The following is a 27276-nucleotide window of genomic DNA, read 5'->3' on the forward strand; positions in this document are numbered from 1 at the left end:
TGTATGTGACCTTGGTACTGCAGTATTTTTTTGGGGTATCTTTTGACCTTGACGTGCTATGATCTTTATTTTTTTTTAGTGGCAGATTGTCATGTAAGAAAGAAGTGGTGTAGATTTTGATCCCCTAGCAGCTTGCTCTGGAACTGCAGCAGCATTTTTGTTAAAATCGTCCAAGGAGAATACTGTACATGTTAATGCATTTATGTTTGCATATGCATATTTTTTATTTCGCGGTAGGAAGCAAATGGAGTGTTTGCGGGGGTTTTAAGTTTGCGTTTGGAACAATAGCAGCGCTATAGTCATAGGTGGGAAAAAAACCACCTAACATTTTTGCATTTATAGTAACTGACCAAAGGAACGCCAGATTTCCATGATATTTGGTAGGCAGGTAGCTTAGACATACATGTACATGTACATGATGAAACGCAAATCATGCAAATTTGCATACTTGATGAAAAAGCGCCATAATTCATCTAAGTGGTAAGTCACTGGACTGTCAATATTGCGACATGCGTAAGTGAGGTGTATTCTCCAAGCAGAGGTTTTGGTCGGGAGGTAGTAGTGGCCGTTTTTTTTTAACATTGCCTCCAATGTTAAAAAAACCCGGCCACTACTACCTCCCGACCAAAACCTCTGCTTGGAGAATAAGTGAGGTGTACATGACCAAGCATGTAGTATGTAATTGAGTAAGTCATTTGCATAATCAGAATACTACTAAATGTTCATGGAGATATGATCATGATGTCTCCAAACTCTTAAGAATTTGAAAGCACAATTGGCCCCCTGTTACTACTGTTAGGGGTCATAGCGGGGAACCTAAGCCCAATTATTTAACATTTAACTCTTATAATATCTTTTTGAAGTGGCGAGGAAGATCATCATTAACTGAATAGAATTTGTACAGTTATTCTGTTCAATATTTATATGCTTAATAGGTATGGTCCTCGGGAATAATTGAATACTAGTAAATACAACCTACCTGCTTATTATCTTATTTCCCTTGGACAGTCTTATAGACACAATTTACCTGTCAATTTTGTAATTTTCCGAGAGATTTGAGAGGTGAGAGTAAAAAAGATCACACTGCACTTATTGAAAAGAGACGGGTCCATCCTGTTGTGAGTGGATGAAACCTTATTTTTAGTTCTGTCTCACACAGCTGTACAGAACTGGGGTGTTATGCCTTACAATGTGTTTTGCGAAACAAGCAACCTTGCCGGTAAAACCTGAATCATCGTACTTTTATTTTTGTTTGCCTCAAAATCCTAGCCTGAGTGCCAGCCTTTTTAGCTTCCGTACGCTACCCAAGCTCCGCAGCGGAGCTAGGGTAGCGGACAGAAGCTAAAAAGACTGGCACTCAGGATCAGACTATCAAAATCCGCCCAGTACGTTCTAATTTTTTACGGTATGTTTTTTTTTCAGAATCAGGGTATAAGTTATGGGGTAAAAATGTCATAATAGCAGTGCTTGAAATACCCAGTTATGCAGTCGTGCGGCGCAAACACAATTTGCTTGTATTTGCAAATATTTTATTTCGCCAGGCAAAATTAAGTATTACTTTAAGCATTTTGCTGTTTTTGTTACATTTTATATTCTAGTAAGCTGAAAATTTTTCTCTCTATTTTTTGGTAAAATTAGTACATGTTGTAATACTTGACTGTCTGAGAGCTTTTATGTCAAAGACTGACTATATGTATATAGTATTTTTGTGTGTAGTATTTTGCAATGAACAGGGTCATAGACGCGCACATACACCTGTCCATGAGAACACATTTTAGTAGCATAGACATAGCTTACATGTCAATTTTTAAATTTTCCGGGGGGGTACTTTTATTCCAGGGAGTACTTCTATTACATTTCGAAGATTTGTCTGGGGGGCACTTTTATTCCAGGGGGTACTTCTATTTGAGAGGTGAGAATATTACTGTACACTTGAGCTTTGTCCACTGAAGAGCAAATCAACTCAAGGAGTCACCAACATGGCAGTCAGAACCTGCCTGCTTATTTGATATTGAAAGTGAGGGAAAACTCTCTATTTGCAGAAAGACAGAGATGTGCCTTATGGATCAAGAAACTATGCGAGCCAGTTGCACCTGGACCTACTACTAGGTAAGGAACCAAAATGTACTTTTTACTGAAGATTTTTAGCTAAGAGTCCTGTCATATTCAACACTAAAGTGAACAACAGTGAATTGAGGACATTCTTTGTGAACAGTTGTGGATGTGAATAGAAAGATTCTTTTTACACAACCAAGTGATTAATTCAACCAACGTTTTGGTGACCATCTCATTGCATCTGTGCTGCGGTCTCGCCGACTCCGGTGGTATGGACATGTTGAACGTGCCAGTGGCTGCATCAACACCATCACCAAAATGCAGTTGCCAGGCAGCAGAGGTCGTGGTAGACCTAGGAAATCGTGGATGGAGTGTGTCAGGAAGGACATGAAGGCGTGCGGCCTGACCAGCGTGAACCCCCTGGACAGAGCTGCATGGAAGAGGGGTGTGACGACTAGCCGGCTGCTGCCCACCCGTGTCAGGGACCCCGGCAGCACTTTAATCAAAATACTGGATACTACTACTGGATACTACTACTGTCACCTTCATCAAGGCAATTGACATTGCACTGCAGCACAGGTGTTGCTGCTTACGGATGCATTCCCAAACGCAAAGTATTTACATATAGCCCCGGTTACACATAGCCGAACATGGCTCCCGAACGCTAGCCGACTCGGGTCGGCGGTAGTTCGGGAATGGTCTGACCAGAATAAGGCCATGCCTATCTTATGCGCCGAATCTGCCCCGAACATATGCCGGACCATCTCCTAACCAATACACGGTTTTTACCCCCAACCAAGCCCCGAATGCTTCCTAACCTACTCCCAACCATCCCGACCTCTAGCCGAATCTGTCCTGACTTATTCCCAACCAGTTGCTAACCCTCTCACGAATCGAAATGGACATATTCAGCGACTTTCAAAAGATTTTTTTATTTTCATTTTTAATCAAAATAATCCATTCTTCTATGTTGTTAACATCACCAAGACATCGAATTCGGATCACGGATAGCTTAAACAAGGCTTTTAGCTTTCTTCTCTGTTTTTGGTCGTGTGAAGGTCGGGGCTGATTCGCCCACGTTCTGGTTGTAGTCAGTTTAGTTGGGAATGAGTTAGCCGAGATTTATCTACGGCCTAGGGGTGAGTTATTGGTAGGTTGGAAACTAGTTTGGTGTAAGTTAGCAGTGGTTATAGCGTGGTGAAGATTTAAATTTTACTGCTGACTTACTCCCGAACACCAGCCGAACACTAGCCGAATACTAGCCGACCGTGCCGAACACCAGCTGAACACCAGTCAACCGATTACAGAACCTCCGTCCAGAGCCGGATGTTTTGAAATTTTCAAAACATTCGGCTGGCGCAGCCGAACACCAGCCGACTCAGCAGAACGCCAGCCGACTCAGCCGAACGCTAGCCGACCTAGCTCCCGAATCACTCCCGAATCACTCTAACCATGGTTGGGGGAGAGTCGGGAGGCCATGTTCGGCTATGTGTAGCCGGGGCTTATGGCATCGACAATGCAGTCCCAAAATGTGAGTGTAACACATACTATCTATAAACAAGCAAAAGCAAAAAAAATAATGCAATAATTAACCTCTTATTCTTAAAGGAATGCAGTCCCAAACGTGACTGAGTCTATATCCCCCCTCATCACAGTTCATGACTGAAGTGGATTTCCTGATCCATACAGCCTCCTTAATCCAACGTGCGATTCTACATGGTATTGTCCTCTATGTCTATCACGTTTGGGACCGCATTCTTAAGAAGTAGAGGTTCATTATTGCATTGTTTATTGCTTGATTGTTATGTATGTGTTACACTTCTGTATATTTGGGACTGCATTGTGCATGTATATACACTTCCCTGTAACAGTGTTTAATGTAAATACTTTGCGTTTGGGAATGCATCCATAAGCAGCGACACCTGTGCTGCAGTGCTATGTGAACCAGTCAGAATTGCCTTGATGAAGGTGACACATGGTGACACGTCGGGTGAATAAGTCACTTGGTTATGTCTTTTTTATTCTGTGACTTAAACCAACCTGGTGAAACTATTCACGTAGTTGTGGATGTGTTGTTGAAAATTTAGCTCTCTTGTGATTGAGTTTTTAATTCTTAAAATGCATCTAGATAAGTTTATTTTCCAATTATATCTATAAAAGGATCCATTTCTATGTCAGTTTGTATGCTGTTTTGTCCCATACTTAGGAAGAACAGGAACATGTATGCAGAGCTGCTGCTCCATATGTTGAAGAGAGGTGTTTTAGAAGGACCCTTTAACCACAGGCCAGGCCCTGGACCTCTGAAGACCCTACCTTCCTACATGGTAAGGATCTTCAGTTCAGGGCTGAAATATCACCTGCATATGCAGGGTAGTGCAGTTGATTTGGAGTTGTGCAGGTGTTTATGATGTCTATCAGAACCTAACCTGCACTGGTCCATGTACATGTAGATGGGTGCATGACGGCTATTAGCAAGCAGGGAATCAGGGTGCCTTCTTGACACCCTACACTAAGGAAAAGAAATTAGATGCCCTCATTTTGCAGCGGATGTAAAGAGGACACAGTTTCCCTGGGAATTACATGCACATGTACATGCAGTGCTTGAAATACATGTACATGGTTGTGCATAGGGCTGTATACATAAACCAAAATTCAGGTGAAGGTATGGTACAGGTACAATGGTTTAGGAACAGGTCCAGACCCGAACCTGCACCTAAACAAGTTTGGTTAATTATCTGTAACTGTAAGTTAGACATGTAGCCAACTGTCTTTTTAGTGGTAAATTGTCATCTTTGTATGAGGATTTATGTATGAGGGTCTGAATGGGGGTCCTGGTTATGCTTTACGCTAAATTCTTGAAGTCTCACAACGCTTTACGCTAAATTCAGGAAGGCCCATACCGCTTTACGTTAAATTCAGGAAGGCCCATAACGCTTAACGTTAAATTCAGGAAGGCCTATAACGCTTTATGTTAACTTCAGGAAGGCCCATAACGCTTTACGTTAAATTCAGGAAGGCCCATAACGCTTTACGTTAAATTCAGGAAGGCCCATAACACTTAACGTTAAATTCAGGAATATTGATGACACCGATACAGGGTCAGAATTTATCTATAATGCAAAAAATCATGGCAAATATTTGGGGGAGAGAGACTCGGGAGCTATAATAGGTTTGGATTCCAGGCTAGATTTTTAGCGCACATTTTCAGTTAACTTGTCCACGATGTTTGACAAGTTTCTATGTAGTCAGCAGGCATTTGGTGACCATGTGCCGTGCAGAACTTGATGCTTTTTTTCCTCCTGAGGCAGGAACTTCCCCACCGCAGTTTTAATGCAGTGAGCTACTCCATTTTCCCCAAACCGCTATAATTATACCGACCACATTATTAAAGTGATTTACAGTATGGGATCTGTAGCATTTACCGTCAGGGTAATACAAGTGCCGGCATGAATTATGCAAATGAGGTCCTCATTATCATAATTTACACCCAGGTGTATTTACCTATCCTAAAGGTAACTACACCTCAAATATGACTTCCGTAGCATTAAGTGTAAGGGAAATACACATTTCTACATAAATCATGCAAATGAGGTCCTCATTAGCATAATTTACATCCAGGTGTATTCACCTTTCCTACAGATACCTACACCTCAAATATGACATCAGATTCTGTAGCATTTACATGAAGGGAATTAGAAAGTTGCGTAAATTATGCAAATGAGGTCCTAATTATCATAATGTATATTCTGGTTTATTCAACTTTCCTAAAGGTACCTACACCTCAAATATGACATCCATACCATTTACCGTAATGGAAATACAAATTTCTGCATAAATTATGCCAACGTGATCCTCATTAGCATAATTTGTGGATGTAGTTGCTGTGAGAGTGTAATGTTTTCGGTCAATGCGGGTGCCCCCGTAAAGCAAGGTGCGTATATCTGTGACAAATTTCCCACTGTGTTGGCTGCATGCATTACAGCTGCATGATCTTAAGTAATAAAGAATTAGAATGCCCTTTTCAATTTTAATCCTTTTCACACACAAGTACAGAAGAGACGTAACTCTTCACTAGCCCTTGAGTGCCCGAGCTGTTTTCTTTTTCATTTAGTTTTTGTCCTGAGCATAACGTAATGTGACCAATTATCGTCCAATTTATTCAAAACGTATTTATCTTAAAACCGTGTGGACAGAGCCAAATGTTTAACCCATGAGAAAAAACATCAGCTCTTCTAGAAAGAAAAATGCATGATCTGTAAGTTTTTCTCCGCCTGTTTAACGCCGCGCGAGCATGTATTTATACTGAGGTATATGATGAAGAATTGTGCTAGGTTTACCCATTATCGTCCACTTCAGTCTTTTGCCTTCTGGCACTATGCTTGAAGAACATGCATTGTAGACCAGAAAAAAATGCACAGTAACTGAGTGTCCAAGTAGTCTACTGACAAATGATAGTTAAGTCACTATGTTTGTCCCACCGCTTGCTTGACGCGATACAAAAAAAATGTTGTGCTGTGAATTTCACCGACATGAGCGGCATGTGACGTTCATGTTATAAACGCATGGCCATTATGTTTGGCCATGCAAAAATGTACCACTGGTGTGGGGGTCGCTAGGTTGTATCAAGGAGGTTTATCCTCCTCAACCTTGGTTGTATCAAACCTTCCTAGAACTAGTAAGAGTTTTCAACCTTGAATCGCCATGGATAGTCTGAATATCAAAGAAAGGCTGAACGTCGGCTACTTTTAACAGATACTAGCTATGGTGTAAACTAATCAAGCTGAAAAAGTTGTTGAGAAGTTTAGCCAAGTTATAGAGATGGCAGCAGACCTATCATTAAAATCAGTTCAAGTCTTCAAACGAAAAAAGAAACCCACTTAACAAGCCATGGTATGACCAACAATGCAGTGATGACGCTTCCATGCAACTTGCTGTTACTGGTTCAGGAGTTTATTCTGTTATGTCGCTGGACGTAAACCTAATTCATTTCTTCTTTGCATAAAGGAGAGTCATGACTAAGGATCATACTTATGACGTTCATTATTGCTCATGAGAACTACATAATGTAGCTTTGGCATAATACACTGCGACATGTGGACATGACCCAAACTGGATGATAATTGGTAGTGCACGATAACTGGTCACGTTACGTTACAATATGTACATGCAGCCAATATCGGGGAAATTCTGTCATAGATAACCTATCACAAATGTGCCATCCCAAAATTCGGTACAAGGGTGCCTTGAACATGCCCGTACAGGACTCCAACCACATTTCTGGTGTACATCACTTCAAATTGCCTCATTTTGGGGGCTTTTGGGCCTATTTTCAGACCAAAAACTGGAAAAAGTGCTACCCCTGTTCCAAGTTCTATCTAAGGTTCCGCGCGTTCCATTTCCTGCTGGCCAAAGAATCCATGTTCTATCTTAAAGGTTCCGCGCGTTCCATTTGCTGCTAGCCAAAGAAGGTGTGTTCTTTTCAAGTTACCTGAGGTCATGTTGCAGGAAAACATGCAAGCCTTTGTATGCAGAAGGCTCTTGGCGTCTCGCAATAGAGAGAATTTTTTTTGCACGGGTGATTTTGGAACAGTCAATTTATGCATGGGGAGGGATATTGGCAAAGTACACGTATGTTGCTCTCGCAAATGTTGCATTTCTACATGTAGTTAATATTTCGATTTGCCCAGGTGTTATTTTGGGACAGCCCACTACTTGCATGAGGATGAGTATGGGCGAAACATGCTGTATTTGCTTAGGGGCAAATGACGGCCTTTCTAGTTTATCTATTCATTTTTACAGATTTGGTTGATTTTGCATTCATAAAGATGTGGTCTTTTACAAATAACACCCGCTTCTGGGGTTATCTATTAGCCCATATGTTCTTCATGGATGAACCTCATTGAGATAATCAAGGGGTCAGTCCCTGGCCTAGTATAAATCTTATGTATGCGTAGGCAGGCATTCTTCAGATCTCACAACTTAGTTTTAAAAATGTTTAGAATTCTAGAAATTCAACCTATTTTTTTCCTGTCTTTTTAGCCTTTTAGCTTTTTTAGATATCTTTTCATAAGATTTTAGTAGACATAAGATGGTCTGCAAAACATGTCGTTGTTTTTCAGTCCATCTACTTTGACGATGTGCCAAAGTCTACAATCCCCAAAAGTAAAGTAACTGAGGTGGGTGAATGCATCATTGTACCTTCCAAGTCAATAATCCAGTCAAACAAGACTGTCACAGCATTTTGTAGTTTTTAGTGGCAATCTCTCTTTGTTTTTAGACAGTTTCCTAAATTATTTTGATCTTTCTGTACCTCCCTTGGTAGCACCAATACATGCAGCCACATGTGATCTATATGATGTACAGTCTAACCTGCCCAAGGCGACCACCCGGGGGACCGAACAAAAATGGTCGCGATGGACAGGTGGTCGCCATGAAGAGGATTCCACTCATAACATGTTTCCAGGTCGAGGTGTTCAAATATAGTGTACTACGTAGATGGATGGAAAATTATGTGATTTTAAACAGCATGACCCCCACCAGGTTAATTCTCATTGACAAAAGATCCTACAGAAATTACATTTTCTGTTATCGTTGTAATATTTGTATACTGGTACATCTTGTACAAATTTTCGTCATACTTTTGACTAAAGACAATGTCTGCCTCTATGATCTCGCAGCGCCCTCCCATATTCACACGTTACGTTAAGAGTACACACACACACACACACGCACACACACACACACACACATAAAATCTAGTTTTTAAGGCCTAAGACAAATCCCTAGAAAACACCTGCTGACCCCAGCCTTCTTTTGGGTGCCAACCTCTGGATAAAAGGGGCAAAAAGTTTTCGATCTGACGGAAAGTTGTGATACCGCTCCCAACCACATCGAAAGGTAACAGTGCAGCATAACGCACAGCGTCGGCGATTACAAGCAAGCAGCGGCCAAGAAAGGTTTGTGAGAGTCATGAAGAAAAAAAAAAAAATAAGAATATCAATTTTCATCAATAACGAGAGTATTCCAAATGTTCATACACAGAAACGTCGTGTTTTAGAAAGGTCAGCGTTATGCCGTGTTGAAACCAAGATGGCGTCGCGGACCAATGAACAACATGTCTCGACCGATGTTTTGCCTTCCACGAAGTCATTTTCCGGCGGAATTTAGTAAGACAGAGACACATTTTTGTTGAAAATACAAGAAATGGATAGTAATTTCTGTGAAATCTGACTTTTTGACGCCATGCACTATATGATCGTTTTGAAAATTGAGTTCAACTATAAGATCATGATGGGCACAGCAACATTGATATTTAAGTATTCACAAACCTTTGTATTTACAATGTTTATAGTGGGAACGTTTAATTAAAAGACTTCATGGAGGAATCAATGCTATTCCATATATTTTTGTCCATCAAGCCGGTCAAGGTCTTAAAAATATTTCCACGAAATCCGACAGCGAAATCCGATGTCACTACACGCTGGAAAACGGTCGCCATGGGCAGGGATTGTGCTCTGTGCGGTCCCAATTCGTCGCGGTCGCCTTGGGCAAGCCGCTTAATGCTTGTGCCTATGGGGAAAATTTTGGGGACTGAGAAAAAGCGGTCGCCATGGCCAGGTGGTCGCGTTGAAGAGGTGGTCGCCTAGGCAGGTTTGACTGTACATCACTAATTCACGAACTACTGTTTCCATTTTATTTTACCTTTTTTTGGTTCCCAGCAAGCTTGTCTTTTTACGGTCAACCTTCATGTTTCTTGCTTTATCGGATGCTTAAGTTGTCATGTTCATTACCTTCGCCGAGAAGGTTATGCAGAGGGTAGCGTTTGTGGGTTTGTGTGGGGTGGCACAGAATAACTCAAGAATGCCTTAATGGATTGTCTTGGTATTTGGTATGTTGGTAGGTTTTGGTGAGACCTGAAAACGATTAGATTTTGGGCCCCCTAGCGGCTTCTTACGGTACTGCAGCGGAACTTCCTGTTTTGATATCTCGTGTTCTAGACATGCTATGGAACTTATTTTTGAGTGGTAGATAGATCTTTGGACAGAGAGTAAGTTTTGTGGGTTTGGGCCCCCTAGTGGCTTTTTTGGAACTGCAGGAGCAGGTTTTGTGTCTGACTTTGAAAGGGAATAACTCAAGAAGGGCTTGATGCATGGTAATGATTTTTGGTAAGTAGATAGCTTGAGTGAAGATGTACATGTTTAGATACTTATTATGCAAATCAGTACCTACTTTGCATAATTAATGAGGAAAGTTTATACATCCGCCAAATTCCATGATAGGACTCTGAAACATGTGACATATGTACCTGAGGAAGAGAGAAATATTAATTGATATGAACTATGCAAATGAAGACCTCATTTGCATAATTAATGCGAAAATATTATAACAAGATGGCCTTGATGGATGGTCATGATTTTTGGTATGTAGATAGCTTGTGTGGTGCTTAGAATGATTGGACGATAATTATGCAAATCAGATTCTAATTTGCATAATTAATGAGGCAACCTTAAAAATCCGCTTTGTTCCATGATATGACTGTTCAAATTGTAACTGAGGAAGAGAGGAATGTTGATAGATAGAAAATATGCAAATGTGGGCCTAATCTGCATACTTAATGAGAAACTTCTATAGTTCCACACTGGCAAATGACGGCAATTTCATACATTTAATAATTTGTGGCATCGGGAAGTTATGTGAATGTGAACATTGTTGAATCAAATAAGGCTTATAAGAGCCTCATTTGAATCATTGATGATAAATATTAGCATAACCTTCTTTGTTAAGCTCATAATTTGTTAAGCTCATACTTTGGACATGTTGTATTTTAAGACAATCAACTGGTATGATTTAGAATTGATGAGAAACACTCCTAATATGTCAGTCATAAAGGTTAAAATCATTTGGCGAAGGTATGAGGTCCTGGAACTCTAGTTCCACATGTTTTTACCTCTTTTTACAAGTCATATCCAAGTTCAACGGCCTTTGCGAAATGATGTAACATATATGACTGACATAAACTCGGCACAAAAAGTTTGGAAACTTAGCTTTGGTCGATCATATCTCCGTTGTTTCTTGATCAATTTCAATGATTTATTTATCATTGAAAAGCTTGTGTGATCTTCTTTCCTGTGGTACCAAATTTATTATGGTTGTAAATTAATGGAACGAGCAGCAGACCTGCTTATGCGAGCGGGTCACATAAAAAAAGTGCCCAGATTACCCCACTAAAACGCTCAATTCAGTATTTTTTCTTCTGCTGGTAGCATGTGGCTTGTGTACGAGGGTAAAATGAAACTTGAATCAACAAAACATATTAATATGAAAGCCAAGATTAGTCTCCATCCAAACAAAAAATTGCGTAAAGGGGCCTCAGTTATGATGAAGGTGGCTTAATACTGAGTACACCAGCCATGCACTGTCACCACAGCCTGGCACATCCTCCTCATGCTTGTCACCAGTTTTGTTACGCGGTCCCTGGGCATTTTTCCACAAGGAGTCGTCGCAGGTGGTATTGATCTGTTGATCATTCTTGCATGCACAGCTCGGCCAAGCTGATCAGTGATCACAGAGTCTGAGAGGTGTTCAATTGTGTTGAGATCTGGGCTGCAGGAAGGCCATTCTATCCTCTGTATTCCTGCATTCTGGAGGTGGTCTGAAATGACTCTCATTCTGTATGGACGTGCACTATCATCTTGCAGAGTGGCACTCAGTCTGATATTGCAGAGGTAATCCGATGTAGGAAATGTGACTGGATGGAGAAAGGTGTCTCTATATCTTGACACATCAAGGTTGCTTAGGATGATTGGCCTGGTTTTAACTCTGGCAGTTGCCCGGGCACACCATGACGCTGACTCCTGGTGCCCGCTCCATAAGATTGCTTAGTTGGGTATCATAGGAAAGGAAATTACACAAGATTTCCAACAACATATAATGCCTTGAAGTTGATAAAAAAACAACGGAAATATGATCAACCAAAGTAAAGTTTCCAAACTTTTTGTGCCAACTTGAAGTTTATTATAAATGTTACTCATTGATTATGAAAATAAGGTCCTCATTTGCATTAATTGTGTCAATTGATCATTTTTTCCACCCAAATTACAGAAATTGTCCAAAGTATGAAAGTCTTAACAAAGAAGGCTAGTGTAGCACATTTTCATCAGTTATGCAAATGAGGTACTGATTTGCATCTTTGCTGTCCACCTCACTTACAAGGTCTTCTGCCATCTACCATTGAATCTAGATACCCCCTAAGAAAAGGAAATAATCTCTCTGATAGATGCAAATCCCTAAAAGTGTAAGAACTCAGAAGGTATTTTTCCACAGAGCCACCCAACTGTGGAACTCCCTCCCATCCGACACAAGGACCGCCCCCTCACTGTCTACTTTCAAAACTGTGGCATGGAAATCCCCGGGGAACCCATTCCCTGTCTAAACTCCCTAGTCCTAGTAAAAACTTACCATGTTCCAGTGTGCACCCATTTTACAACTCAAAACTAGACTGCACTACCAGTTGGTAGATTATGTGAATTTACTCCCTTTCTAGATTTAATAGTGTGTTGTTTAAAGACAGCCAAACGGCTAGAAAAGAAAGTATTGTACAGTAGCGAGTCCCACTGCACTGTGTGAACTTTACCATTTGGGCTTTGTGTGAGGCTCATTATAAGTCTCTGAAATGTTTTGGGTCATTCTGAAAATCTACTAGTAAGAGGAATGCTCAGGCCTCGAAACTAACCATGTCCCGAGGACAGTAGAATTTGGGTTCGGGACAATTCAACTTACGTTTCGGGACTATTTCGGGACAATCAGAAAATTCTGAGTCAGTCCCCGTCATGGAGGAACTCGATTCAGCGGAAGATTTTGCGGTTAAGATGTCCCCATTTCCATTGGGAAATGTTTATCAAATAGTTCCATCTGTAGTTAACCTGTTAAGTTGTGCCTAAAAACGCAAGAACTCCCGCGATTTTGGCCATTTGGCGACGAAATAAAAACAAACACCGGCCATCTTGAAATTTTTAGCGAACTCTCGCAATAACACGCGAGAACGACACAACGCCCCCTTACGAGAATTTGTGAAACTGCATATGACTATGAGGGCAGATATTGCCCGATAATATGATAGATTAAATCCAGCATCGTGCTTTATTCTTTCTTGGGGCGAAATTAAGTACTTCTTTGTTATTTTTGCCATATTAGAAATTTTACTCAATTAGAAAAAGGTATTGATTTTTCAAAAACTTGTATATTGTATGTTGGAATTCTTCACTGTTTGAGAGCTTTTGTGTTTACTACTGACTGTATATAATTTTGCATGTATCAAATTTTTCATGCCAAATGTTTGCCAACATGCAATTTTGTATGTAACTGAAAAAAACAAAAAATTCTAACACACATATGCCATGGCTTGAGTTGAGGTTCAGACTTGAGTATAGGTTCTAAGCTGAATATGAACCTCTGGAACTTAATCCAGACCCCCCACTAAGTTCACATCTTTGGCCCTGGTTGGGACACTTCGGGACACTTTCAGGACAGTTGAAATCCACTTTCGGGACAATTCAGGGACAAAAGGGAAAAAGGATAATTTCGAGGCCTGATGCTGTCAGGTTGTTTTGGGGTCAGGCACATCAGAGAGCATAGCATGGGATTGTCCAGTTGTCAATCATCATGCTCCTTCCATGGGCAGGATCTTCTCCAGGGGGAAGGATAGTGTGTATAACAAACAAACAAACAAACAAACAAACAAACAAACAAACAATTATAGGGCAGCATGGGCCAAGTACTATCTATCATAGTAAGTCTATACATACATGTAGCTATCGTAGCTGCAATAGTTTTAGCAGTCCACTGTTTTCTGCTGCTGCAGTAGTAGAAACATCCAGCAGCCGCAATCAGTCTTCCTTCAATCTTTTCCACTTAGTCCGATTCATCGCAAGCTTCCTTAGCTTTAGCAACAGCCGTAGGAAAAATTAAGCAAACACCAATTACAATAAACACTCATTCATCGCCATGGCAATAGTTTTTATTGCCTACCTTAATTGTTCTTGTTTTTTTCTTTTGCAAAAAATCTTTCTTTTAGCAAGTATATTATTCTGTATACAAGAATTGAAAAAGGTCCCTGTTTTGAGCAAATTCAAGAAACCCATATTTTTCTTGCCTTAAGAATTTTATTCCTATAGCTAAATGGATCAGTAGTTCTGGAATATTTTTTTGCCGTCAGAATTTATTTCTAACACATGCATGCCTAAGACTGAATTTCTTACACCTAGAATAAATATCTTGTATATGTACTAAGATTAAGGTTCTTGCACTACTAGGAATACCATTCTGTCCACAATACTGAAATTCTTATACCAAAAATGAGGTTCCTGTATAACTAAGATTGAGGTTTTTCTTGTACTATTATAGGAATACGTTTCTAGATCTGTCCTCAAGATTGAATTTCTTACACCTACATGTAGATTGACAATTAGTAGATATCAACGTGTGTGAACGTACGTTTGTAGCTTTGATCGTTATGCACATGGAAAACATAGTTTCACTGCAGTGGTATGTACCAAAGTGTTGTATTTTCCCATTGAAAAAATAACATTAGGCCACAGCGAGTAAATTTTATGGATGACATCCTCTGCAGACCCCAAATTTTGTGCGCGCTGGCGAAAAAAAACAAGGGGGGGCAAAAATAACAAGATATCCACATTTTCAAGCTTGAATACCATTAAGCATGTGAGAAGAATTGAAACGATAAAACAAAATACAAAATTTTTAATACAAACATTTTGTGAAGACTAACAATTAAAGAAAAATTCACTTAAATTTCTAGAATATTCTTGCTGATGAAAATTATATCAGAAATTCTTTGAAATTCTTTATCTTTCTTTAGAAAAACAAGATTCTGAGTGAAACTCTTTGTCTAAGAATTAACATACAAAGATTTTGCAAAAGGTTTCTTGATTTTTCTTGAATTTTTTAATACAAGAAAATCTTTCTCTCCATAAAGAAAAAACAAGAAAAATAAGAAAAAACATTTTTGGTGATACCATCTCCAAACTGGTAGCCAAGTTCCGCGCTACTGGTGATGTGAAAGACAGGCCACGCACTGGACGTCCCAGGGCCACAACACCTGAGCCAGACCTTACTCCAGCAACACTGAGAGACCGCAGGTTGTCTTCAACACAAGGTTCTCGAACCGTTACAGAAAACTTTCACGTCAAACCATCATGCAGGAGCAGACTGCACGCGGTCAACCCGAGAGCTTGTGTGGCTGCCAGGAAGCCTGCACTGGCGGAAGCTCAGCGCCAAGCCTGTTGGCATCATGATTGGAACTGTAAGGGAAGAATGTGATGTTTTCCAATGAGAGCAGGTTCAACCTTTGGCAGTTGGATGGCCGAATCAAAGTGGGGAGGCGACGAGGAAAACGCTACCATAACTTTTCCAAGGATAGTGACAGCATTTTTTGGAGGCGGTATGACTGCCAGGGGAAAGACCAAGCTTGTCGTCATCCCAGGTAACCTCAATGCAGTGAGATACAGGGACACTATTCTCGATCCAGTGGCGATCCCTTTCCTCTGTAACAATTGGGACCAAATGCCATGCTGCAGGACGACAACACCCACCCAGGCCACCCAGGGCAAGGATCATTGCAGACCATTTCCAGTGTGTGAAGAGGATGGAGTGGCCCTCTAACAGCCCGGACCTGAACCCCATCCAACATCTATGAGATCAGCATCGGCGAGCTGTCCGTGCAAGAGTGACGCTGGCTGACCTACGACGACTAATGGAGGAATGGGCCGCTCCACAGCATCACATTGCACGACTGATGATAAGCATGTGGCATGCGGTGGTGTTACATCATCATATATGTATTTGTTAAAGGCACACAGAGCATTTTTTGAGACTTCAAAACTGGAAATATTCTAGTTGGTGTAATCTTTATGCAATTTACAATTAATGCCACTGTTTCCACATTTGCATTCAGATTTCTTTTCAAAAGTGCGCAAAAACGACACAAAATAATCTACATGGTAATCTTTTAGTTTCGCGTGCCTACTGTAAATACCGGTACCGTAGATACCATAGCCCTGCCCACCTCCGTCTAAATGTTGAAATGCAAAATTAAAACATTTTTTAGAACATTTATGTCATTGTATCATATTTCTAATGTTTGCAAACGGCAAAAAAAAATGCACCAAGGTACTACTTGTGCAAACAAACCAGATATGGCTGGCAGCTATGTGACACATTACTTTTCTAGAGATTCACACTCTGAATATTGTCTGACTCATTAAATGCCATAGGGTTAATTCAACTTACTTATTATTACTAATGTCAATAGATGACCTGAAAATTGACCTGGCACATTGTCGTTATCTTACATGTATAGTATCTTTGTATCTCTTCCAGCAAAACCCTGGAATACCCGACTGGGTGGCAGGAGAGTTGGACGATACGCTGGCATCATCCTTTGTGTCCCGCTCAATGGAGGAGCCAGGAACATTGTCCAACTCACGACACCAACCCCACAGGTATTAATTATAATTGTTTCCCTTAGGAAGTCCCTACAGCACTCCGCTGGAGTGTAGAGTATGCTCTGAGGGTCTCATAGGTTTGTGATTTGTGTTGTTCTTTTCTGGGGGCTCGAAATACTGGGTGAATATGCACTTTTGTTCAGCCAAATTGGAGCTGTGCGCATGCACCTATAATAAAGGAATTTGAACCACACAAACTGGTTTCGTCATATGGGGGATTTTGGTCACAAACTGTCTGTTATCATGCAAGTCCATTGAAAACAGAATGCGTTTGAGCGACATTCCCCAAACCTGGAGTAGTTGTTCAATTACAATCTGACTGATTTACCGTGACAGGTAAGTACAAAATTATAAAGCCACTCTTCTCAGAATTTTTACAAGTGAGGAAGGGGAATAGCCACCGACATTGTATAACGATATCTGGAAACGTTGGCATGCATGCAGGTCGCTCATGAGAAGTGAATACCCACAAGACGCCCGGCTTCGTTACACCGGTCTGGGTTTGGGGAATGCTGTGCAAATGTATTTTATTCCTCACAGACGCACACGGCGACATAGAAAATTGGGACTTAATTTGCATGATTAATGAGGAAATTCCAAAGTTAATGATAATGATTAAAGTATGAGATAAGTATAATGCAAAATGCTACCTTTCAGACGTGAGCAAAATGGTGCAGACTCCCGTGCTTCCCGCGTCCTGTACAGTAGTCGCAGAAAACCGTCCTTCTTGTTGTCATCTGATGACAGCGAGGAGGAAACTCGTAGACCGCATCCCAAGTCTCCGCTGGCTCCCGTCAGAACTACGCCCGTCAAACCCAGGACCACAATGACAAGGTACATGTAGGTTACTGTATGGTAGAGTTTCTCAATTGTTAAATACCCATAAAAGCAAGTAGTGCAAGATTCAGTCAAACACGGTGGTCAAAATGCGCTTTTCCTAACATGTTTGACATGCATATTGATGAGAAATCGGTGTCAATCATTCACCATTGGCAACAATAGCTGATTGGTTTATGCCTTTGAAGATGGGCCCTGAACTGTTTTGGGGAGCAATTTTCCCTGCGAACTTCTCTTTTCATATGTGCACCTTGTCCCCACCCCTATTGTTTTCCGATTAGCAAATTTAACAATCCCAGTTTGTAATTGAGTCATTCCCAAGCTGGAGCTTTGTGCTGATACCACTAAATCTTACAACAAAATTCAGGCTGTTTAAAGCCTGCCGGTTGTGTATTAAAGATCAAATGAAATCAAATCAAATCCCTACTTTTAGGTCTATATCACCACGCAAAATGCCCCCTTCCCTCCCGAAAGAAAAGAAAGACGTCCCAAGATAATGTAGTGTCCACCCGGACGCACCTCCCCAACGGCCAGCAACTAGATCCCCACACCCGGACGCACCTCCCCAACCCCAGCCACCACTAGATCCCCACACCCAGACGCACCTCCCCAACCCCAGCCACCACTAGGTCCCCACGCCCAGACGAACCTCCCCAACCCCAGCCACCACTAGATCCCCACGCCCGGACCCACCTCCCCAACCCCAGCCAACACTAGATCCCCACACCCGGACACACCTCCCCAACCCCAGCCACCACTAGATCCCCACGCCCGGACGCACCTCCCCAACCCCAGCCACCACTAGATCCCCACGCCCGGACGCACCTCCCCAACCCCAGCCACCACTAGATCCCCACGCCCGGACGCACCTCCCCAACCCCAGCCACCACTAGATCCCCACGCCCAGACGCACCTCCCCAACCCCAGCCACCACTAGGTCCCCACGCCCGGACGCACCTCCCCAACCCCAGCCACCACTAGATCCCCACGCCCGGACGCACCTCCCCAACCCCAGCCACCACTAGATCCCCACACCCAGACGCACCTCCCCAACCCCAGCCACCACTAGATCCCCACGCCCGGACGCACCTCCCCAACCCCAGCCACCACTAGATCCCCACGCCCAGAAGCACCTCCCCAACCCCAGCCACCACTCGGTCCCCACGCCCGGACGCACCTCCCCAACCCCAGCCACCACTAGATCCCCACACCCAGACGCACCTCCCCAACCCCAGCCACCACTAGATCCCCACGCCCAGACGCACCTCCCCAACCCCAGCCACCACTAGATCCCCACACCCAGACGCACCTCCCCAACCCCAGCCACCACTAGATCCCCACGCCTGGACGCACCTCCCCAACCCCAGCCACCACTAGAACCCCACGCCCGGACGCACCTCCCCAACCCCAGCCACCACTAGATCCCCACGCCCGGACGCACCTCCCCAACCCCAGCCACCACTAGATCCCCACGCCTGGACGCACCTCCCCAACCCCAGCCAACACTAGATCCCCACACCCAGACGCACCTCCCCAACCCCAGCCACCACTAGGTCCCCACGCCCAAACGCACCTCCCCAACCCCAGCCACCACTAGATCCCCACACCCAGACGCACCTCCCCAACCCCAGCCACCACTAGATCCCCACGCCAGGACGCACCTCCCCAACCCCAGCCAACACTAGATCCCCACACCGGGACGCACCTCCCCAACCCCAGCCACCGCTAGATCCCCACGCCCGGAGGCACCTCCCCAACCCCAGCCACCACTAGATCCCCACGCCCGGACGCACCTCCCCAACCCCAGCCACCACTAGATCCCCACACCGGGACACACCTCCCCAACCCCAGCCACCACTAGATCCCCACGCCCGGACGCACCTCCCCAACCCCAGCCACCACTAGATCCCCACGCCCGGACGCACCTCCCCAACCCCAGCCACCACTAGATCCCCACACCCGGACACACCTCCCCAACCCCAGCCACCACTAAATCCCCACACCGGGACGCACCTCCCCAACCCCAGCCACCACTAGATCCCCACACCGGGACACACCTCCCCAACCCCAGCCACCACTAGATCCCCACGCCAGGACGCACCTCCCCAACCCCAGCCAACACTAGATCCCCACACCGGGACGCACCTCCCCAACCCCAGCCACCGCTAGATCCCCACGCCCGGAGGCACCTCCCCAACCCCAGCCACCACTAGATCCCCACGCCCGGACGCACCTCCCCAACCCCAGCCACCACTAGATCCCCACACCGGGACACACCTCCCCAACCCCAGCCACCACTAGATCCCCACGCCCGGACGCACCTCCCCAACCCCAGCCACCACTAGATCCCCACGCCCGGACGCACCTCCCCAACCCCAGCCACCACTAGATCCCCACACCCGGACACACCTCCCCAACCCCAGCCACCACTAAATCCCCACACCGGGACGCACCTCCCCAACCCCAGCCACCACTAGATCCCCACACCGGGACACACCTCCCCAACCCCAGCCACCACTAGATCCCCACGCCGGGACGCACCTCCCCAACCCCAGCCACCACTAGATCCCCACACCCGGACACACCTCCCCAACCCCAGCCACCACTAGATCCCCACGCCCGGACGCACCTCCCCAACCCCAGCCAACACTAGATCCCCACACCCGGACACACCTCCCCAACCCCAGCCACCACTAGATCCCCACGCCCGGACGCACCTCCCCAACCCCAGCCACCACTAGGTCCCCACGCCCAGACGAACCTCCCCAACCCCAGCCACCACTAGATCCCCACGCCGGGACGCACCTCCCCAACCCCAGCCACCACTAGATCCCCACGCCGGGACGCACCTCCCCAACCCCAGCCACCACTAGATCCCCACGCCGGGACGCACCTCCCCAACCCCAGCCACCACTAGATCCCCACGCCCGGACGCACCTCCCCAACCCCAGCCACCACTAAATCCCCACACCGGGACGCACCTCCCCAACCCCAGCCACCACTAGATCCCCACGCCAGGACGCACCTCCCCAACCCCAGCCAACACTAGATCCCCACACCGGGACACACCTCCCCAACCCCAGCCACCGCTAGATCCCCACACCCGGACACACCTCCCCAACCCCAGCCACCACTAGATCCCCACGCCCGGACGCACCTCCCCAACCCCAGCCACCACTAAATCCCCACACCGGGACGCACCTCCCCAACCCCAGCCACCACTAGATCCCCACGCCAGGACGCACCTCCCCAACCCCAGCCAACACTAGATCCCCACACCCAGACGCACCTCCCCAACCCCAGCCACCACTAGGTCCCCACACCCAGACGCACCTCCCCAACCCCAGCCACCACTAGGTCCCCACGCCCGGACCCACCTCCCCAACCCCAGCCAACACTAGATCCCCACACCCGGACACACCTCCCCAACCCCAGCCACCACTAGATCCCCACACCCGGACGCACCTCCCCAACCCCAGCCACCACTAAATCCCCACGCCAGGACGCACCTCCCCAACCCCAGGCACCACTAGGTCCCCACGCCCAGACGCACATGCACCCACTGTATTTCGAGCCATGCTAAATAACGAAAACGCAAAACGCGTAAAATCTGGATTATTTGCACATTATTTATCGCCCCCATTTTATAATATGCAAATAAGCCAGCATAGAACGCTATGAAATAACTGAATCTACCGTTGTGGTCGGAGATCGAGTGTCACAGGAAAATCACCACAAGTGAACAAACTTCATGATCAGAACTTCGCACGTTCGATCACGTGATCGGTGGTTCGTCAGACTGTTGGACAAAATGGTGGACAATTCAAGCAGCGGTAGGGATTGCGTATACGATTTTTTTCAAAGACTACAAAGTTGCATTCATACGTGATGAATATCACTGTGCAGTGTAAGGTAAATTCAACTTATGATCTAGAAAAATAACCAACAACAGTGAATTTTGCTTTATGTTCTGATCACAATACTGTACGTCCCTTTACTAGTAAAGAGAAGACAGAACTCTTGTCACCCAGCAGTTGTCTTACCAGACCTTGACTTTGCTGACAATATTTGTGTCAATATATAACATAACACTATTTCCAAATCATATACCGTAAATCAAGTCGATGTGGCATGCCAGGTCTGGAGGTCAGATATCAGCAGTGATGCTTTAGTAGCTTTTTGAAAGTTAGGCTCTATGTGGCCACTCTAACTGTAGCAGGCAAAGCATTCCATGTAAATGCACCCCTGTACCCAAATTTTAGCAGCTTAAGGACTCACGATCTCAAAAGCAGCTAGGACTCTCGATCCTGTTGTCGCACTGGTGTGTAACTTGGCATATTGTTTGCAACATGTAGGTTGAGTGTAATGATGCACGGTGTCTTTTTTACACCGTAACTGCTTTTATTGTCAATGTAATATCGTAATTGCACTCTTATATTGACACGCATGTGGAAGAGCGCTCCGATTCAACACACGCATTATGTTGGTCTGATTTCGAGTGTTGTCGTAAGCAGATGTAGGGTGATGGTTATGTTATTTGCTTTGATCATTTTGTATACGTTAGTCCGTCAACTGTTGAGTCGCGGCGGACAGGTGTATTGAAAATAGAGTTGTGCAAACGTTTGCAGCTACAACCCACAATTCATAGGTATGTAACTTGGCAAATCATCTGCTAGGTTGCGTGTGATGATGCACATTGTCTAGTTTAAACCATAACAGTGTAAGATGAACATACAATGTGAGTGAATGAAGAAGGTGCCTAATATTATCAGTTAGTACAATATCATAGATGAAATAAATATATGTTGGGTTTGTTGGTGTATGGTAAGTTGATGTGTGCGTACGTTCACAGAATTTGCTGTGTAGGGTTTTGCCAAGCAGGTATTTGGTGATGTATTTCCCAATTTCTTGCGATCGTTTTGTAGACGTTGGGCGGTCAGCTGTGCATTTACATGTCAGGTGGCAGTGCTATCTTAATGGCTGTGTAGAACAGGTTCTACTTTTATTAGACTTTCTACTAGACTTTTTTTAGTCTGCTTTTTGGTGAAGCCTCAGGGGCGAGCCTAATGGTATATATATTGTGTGCAGTTTGCAACAATTCTAGGAATTACACAGGAATGTGAAAGTCCACGGGACGATAACTCAAGAATGCACTTAAGCCACATCTATACCATACTCCAGCACAAAAAACACATTTGCAAGGCTGGAGTGGGTTTGCGGAAAAGGCTGGGCTGTCTACCTGGCCTGGCTAGCTGGCCTGTCTACCTGTCCTGTCCACCACGTCAGGCTACTCAGATCCCCCCATTCATATCCCCACAAATAGTCAGACACGTATGCAGCTGCGCACTCTAGCGGAATGCATCCAAACTACACCCAGTGTATGGTATAGCATATAGGGTATTGACCAGAAATCTGCAAGTAGAAATAAACTGATCTTGATATTTATTTACTTCTGTGAATTTCTAAAGGTATGCAAGCAGATTTCCCAGTAACAATAAAGGGGAAGGAAACGGTTCTCGTGGTTGGTGGTGTTGCGAACAGCGATACTAGCAGTTTGGCTAAACAAAGGAACCACGTAACTGTCGGCCTGGTTGTAGGCGAAAAAACAGATGTTGCCAGAGGGCGGGCCAGAGTATCTGGCATCAAAACAGTGGAGGGGCTATGTGAGAATGTGGCTGTCGGCGGAATTTGACAGACTAAGAATGACTGTCATTTTCCCTTCAAGTTACCGAAGATTTAGTTATCATCGTACATAGGGGTGGATACCGGTTCGCTGGACCTGATTCGGACCTTTATAACATCCAAGAACCGAGTCCAAAAAACCTGAAAGCCAAAAACCTGAAAATTCAAATATCAAACACTGGGTTGTCTTGAAAGTCTTCTCACCAAGAAACTTTCATAGTCGTGCGTGTCAGTATTAATTCTCTATACTTAATATTGGTTTAATAAAACAAAACATCAACTGGATAGGATTAGGTCCAGGTTCAGGTCCGGACCTGAACCTAAATCTCTGTACCTAAACTTGGACTTGGACCTTATTAAGCCGAACCGGTATCCACCCCTAATCGTACAGAACAAGTATTGTCTGCTTTGGAACAAGCCTAGGCTAGTATACAGCAGCTTGTTTGTTTGTAATATAGCCCCCAAGGAAATGTTACACAGAATACCCTCCCCACCCCCTGACTTCGACCGGGGGATAACTGTCACAGTGGTATTGTGCCAACTCTGTTTGGTTATAGCCATGGGGTCGGTATCACTTTGAGGCGGCTACTGTACTAATGCTTGTGTTGTTAGCTTACTCTTAGCGTCTATATTTGCGTTATATGCAGTCAAAACAGCACAGTACCAGCGTGCATGGTTGTTGCTGTACTAGTAGTTATTGCCGTTATTAACAATGAACCAGTAATTGACGGACAGAGGGTGTGAAATATTCATTCTTGCCCCTCGCGTGCCAGTAGATTGGCGATAATTGGCTACTTTGCATTTGAAACGACAGGCTCTGTGGGCGTTGACCTCGCTAGAAATCTAGTGCCTGTCATTAAGTGTTGCCAGCTTTTTCTGCAAACCCTTAAGGATCTGTGAATTCACCCGCCTCCATGAAAGAAAAACTGTCATAAGTTCAGAACTGAAAATGCGCATGTGACATGTAGAGATATGTATCATTATACATACGGTATACATAACCATGCAGAAGTGGATCAAGCCAAACCTCTATTGAAATGTACTCATATATAAATACTGAACAGCTAGTTTAACACATCAGACTGTACACTTCGTCCATGACAGATCCAGTACCAGTACGGGGTACGGCAGTAGCTCCATACGCGACCATGAGGAGTCCACGCTGGGCAGGCTTCATGAGAAGGAACTGGAGATGAGAACCAAACTGCTTGAGTCTCGCTTTCACGAGGAGATGTTAGTCCTACAGCAGAAACATGATGGTGCAGTTCAGAAAATTCTAGACAGGTGACATCTGCTTTCAATTGAATTTTTAAGTTTTCCTTTGTATTTGTAAGGCCATGTTGATTTCATTATATGGATGACATCCTCTGGGGACCCCAAAACTGATGCGAGTGTGCGAATGAAAAAAAAGTTTTGCAAAAAAAAGTTGGTATACTGAAAAATAGGTTCTTCATTTTTGTTCTTTCAAAACTTCTTCTCTGGCTTTGGTATTGACTTTGGCATTGTACGACATTAGAATCCATTTTTGAAATATTGTTTTGCAATTTACATCATGTTTTTTCTCATTTTGCAGCTGCTTTTTACGATTCACATTATGGCCAAATCCTTTTTTAAAATTTTGGAAACGGACGAAAATTGATGCACGCCGATGTCATCCATATAATCAAATCAACATGGCCTAAGATGAATTACATGTAGGTCTCTGTTAAGACACACATGTTACTTTTGTGCTAGAAGCTTAAAGTTAACTGTTATTCGGTATTTCCTATAGTGTTCAGGCCTCAAAATTAACTTTTTTCCCTACTGTCCCAGCATTGTCCCAAAAATAAATTTCAACTGTCCCGAAGTGAGGATGGACTGTCCCAACCCTATTTTCAGAAATTATGTATTACAACAACTGTAAAGCTCAGTAAGAGTACAGTATTGCCGTGTAAGCTTATTGTCCATTGAAATAATCAACTCAGATTCAAACTTATCTTGTTTTTTTTTTATTAGACAACAACAGATTTATTACATTATATCTTATGGATAGTAGTGCAACGTCCACTGCACATTTACAGGTAGACCACTTGCTGCAGTGTCTTATCATGTAACAAGTGGCAAGTGGGAACTTCAAAAAGTCATTTTAAGAACATAATCTTTTTCTGAAAATAAACAGTACATAGTGAGTCACTGAGTGACACTAGTCTAGTACATTTACAGGGACCACTTGTACTTTATCAGTGGCAGGTGGGAAGAAAAGAATGAACAGTGTTCTCGCCAGGTTTTTTTCACAGCATCGGGGCAGGGGTTCGGGGGCTGCCTTAAGCCCCCGACGGGGTCCAGGGGCAGAGCCCCGTTGGGGGGACCCAGGGGGGCGAAGCCCCCCGGAAGCTCTTGCATTTTAGGGTATTGAGAAGGCTTTTTTTTCAGTTTTGAGGGTCATATTTATGACAATCGTGGCAGTCAATCAACTTCTCCACAGGACCTTGACATACAATACTTCTGGTGAAAGACAACTTGAAACTCAGAAACAACAATATCAAAAGTTTATTTAGCTACTCAACAATATCAATAGTCGATACCAGTTTTCCTTTTTTTGGCTGTGTCCGGCTGTCCTAAGTCGAAGCGCAACAATCGTCGCTGTCAGAAGTTTTCTTCGGTGCGAAATTGGAAGCGATATTATTGGTATAGTACGCTTCGACGCCGGCATGTTTCCAAAAAAATCGCCGCCGAGGTGATCTTCCCTCGGCGGTCGGCGGCGAAAATCCTAATACGAAAGTCCCTTGCCGCGGCCCTTGGCCCGTCTAAGAAATCGCGTCACCCCTCTCCCCCAAGTACATACGCCGCCGGCCCGTTCCAGGAAGCCAAAACCGCTGTTCTGCGTCTTACAGATAACGTGGAACTTCCGTCTAATAAAAACTTTGTACAAGCATCGCTGTGGGAAAGTTAAGGGAACGTAAAATCGTCAGAGGTTCGCTGTTGACTGGCACACGGAGATCCAACTCGCGCGTTTTCCCACAAAGTTGCCGCTGATTGACAGTCGGCAGCCTTTGATGACAGTCGCGACCATGGCGACGTCGGCGGCAGAAAGTCTGCTAAAAGGAAAGTCGGCGGTTTGTGGGCGGTACCACAAATTTGCAGCAGCCGAATCGTCCAATCATGGCGAAGCTTCTAAATAAGTTGAAACTTTATCTTCCTCTCTTTGTAAAAATTAATTTTCTGTGCATTAATTCGCTGTTATGGATGGGAAAATGACGTAACCTTGCTCTAGAAATTTGTCAGAAATACCGTTAAGAATTAATTCTATCCCCGCGCTGACAGAGAAAGGAATCTTTTACAAAGAACAGCTTCTGTGTTGGTCAACCGCGGACTGTTAACTTCCAAATAAGGAGATTCCCCGGGAATCTGATACATTTACGGCTGTTCTGATAGTCGGGAACCGCCCCGCAGATTGTGCACATGGAGACCTACTCGGCTATTGTTTACGTTGTCGCGCGATGCTGCCAGCGGCACACGAGCCGATTTACTGTGATTTCCCGCAACTTACCATTAAAAACTGACGTCGCCACACATTTAAAAATGACGTGGTCGTCTTAGATTACGTTTTGGTCGCTTGCGGTCCGGATCCGGTCTACCGCGGGGAGATCGGACATTCTGATGTTGATTAGTTGATTATTTTCCTATTGTCCCAAAAGTGTCCCAAATAGATTTTTCAGTTGTCCCGGCCTAAATTTTAGTGGCCCCGGGACATCGGGACATAGTTAAGATCGAGCCCTGGTGTTCAAGGCAAATTTGGTCTGATCACATTTTTTTACATAGACTACAGGCCATATTATGGATTCCTTTGAATGCTGGAAAAATGTAGAACACACTGTGAATGTAATGCAGGGGGTAACACAAATATCTGGAATCCTACTAGACCGTACAGATAGGAATTCCAATCTGTACTTGGATTCTAGATCCTACTGGATTCCAATCTGTACTAGTAGGATTCCGGATATATGTTGCATAGCCAGGGCTTGAAATTAGTTTTTGGAAATAGGTGCACTGGTGCACCCAACCAAAAATTAGGTGCACAGAAAGAATTTTGGATGCACCACATAAAATAGAGTTGAATGTCAGCAATACATAGTTACAAAAGTTTAACACTACTGCCCCTCTTAAGAACTTGTAATGTAATTCTATAGTTAATTTTAAA

General features: G+C 44.2%; 1 protein-coding gene across 5 annotated transcripts in view; it reads left to right on the forward strand.

Moving 5' to 3' along the window:
- LOC136440551 (centrosomal protein of 112 kDa-like) overlaps positions 1 to 27276 on the forward strand; it is a 92420-nt gene that overhangs the window by 3137 nt on the left and 62007 nt on the right. For 4 of the 5 annotated variants that reach the window (XM_066436608.1, XM_066436609.1, XM_066436607.1 and 1 more), the window contains exons 3-8: positions 2043 to 2109; positions 4262 to 4379; positions 8175 to 8231; positions 16453 to 16574; positions 17235 to 17411; positions 24201 to 24380. In XM_066436608.1, coding sequence (XP_066292705.1) covers positions 2043 to 2109; positions 4262 to 4379; positions 8175 to 8231; positions 16453 to 16574; positions 17235 to 17411; positions 24201 to 24380 — 721 coding nt within the window. The remainder of the gene's footprint in view (positions 1 to 2042; positions 2110 to 4261; positions 4380 to 8174; positions 8232 to 16452; positions 16575 to 17234; positions 17412 to 24200; positions 24381 to 27276) is intronic. The other variant, XM_066436611.1, reaches the window with a different exon arrangement.

Source organism: Branchiostoma lanceolatum, chromosome 8 (assembly GCF_035083965.1).
Source record: "Branchiostoma lanceolatum isolate klBraLanc5 chromosome 8, klBraLanc5.hap2, whole genome shotgun sequence".
Lineage (NCBI taxonomy): Eukaryota > Metazoa > Chordata > Leptocardii > Amphioxiformes > Branchiostomatidae > Branchiostoma > Branchiostoma lanceolatum.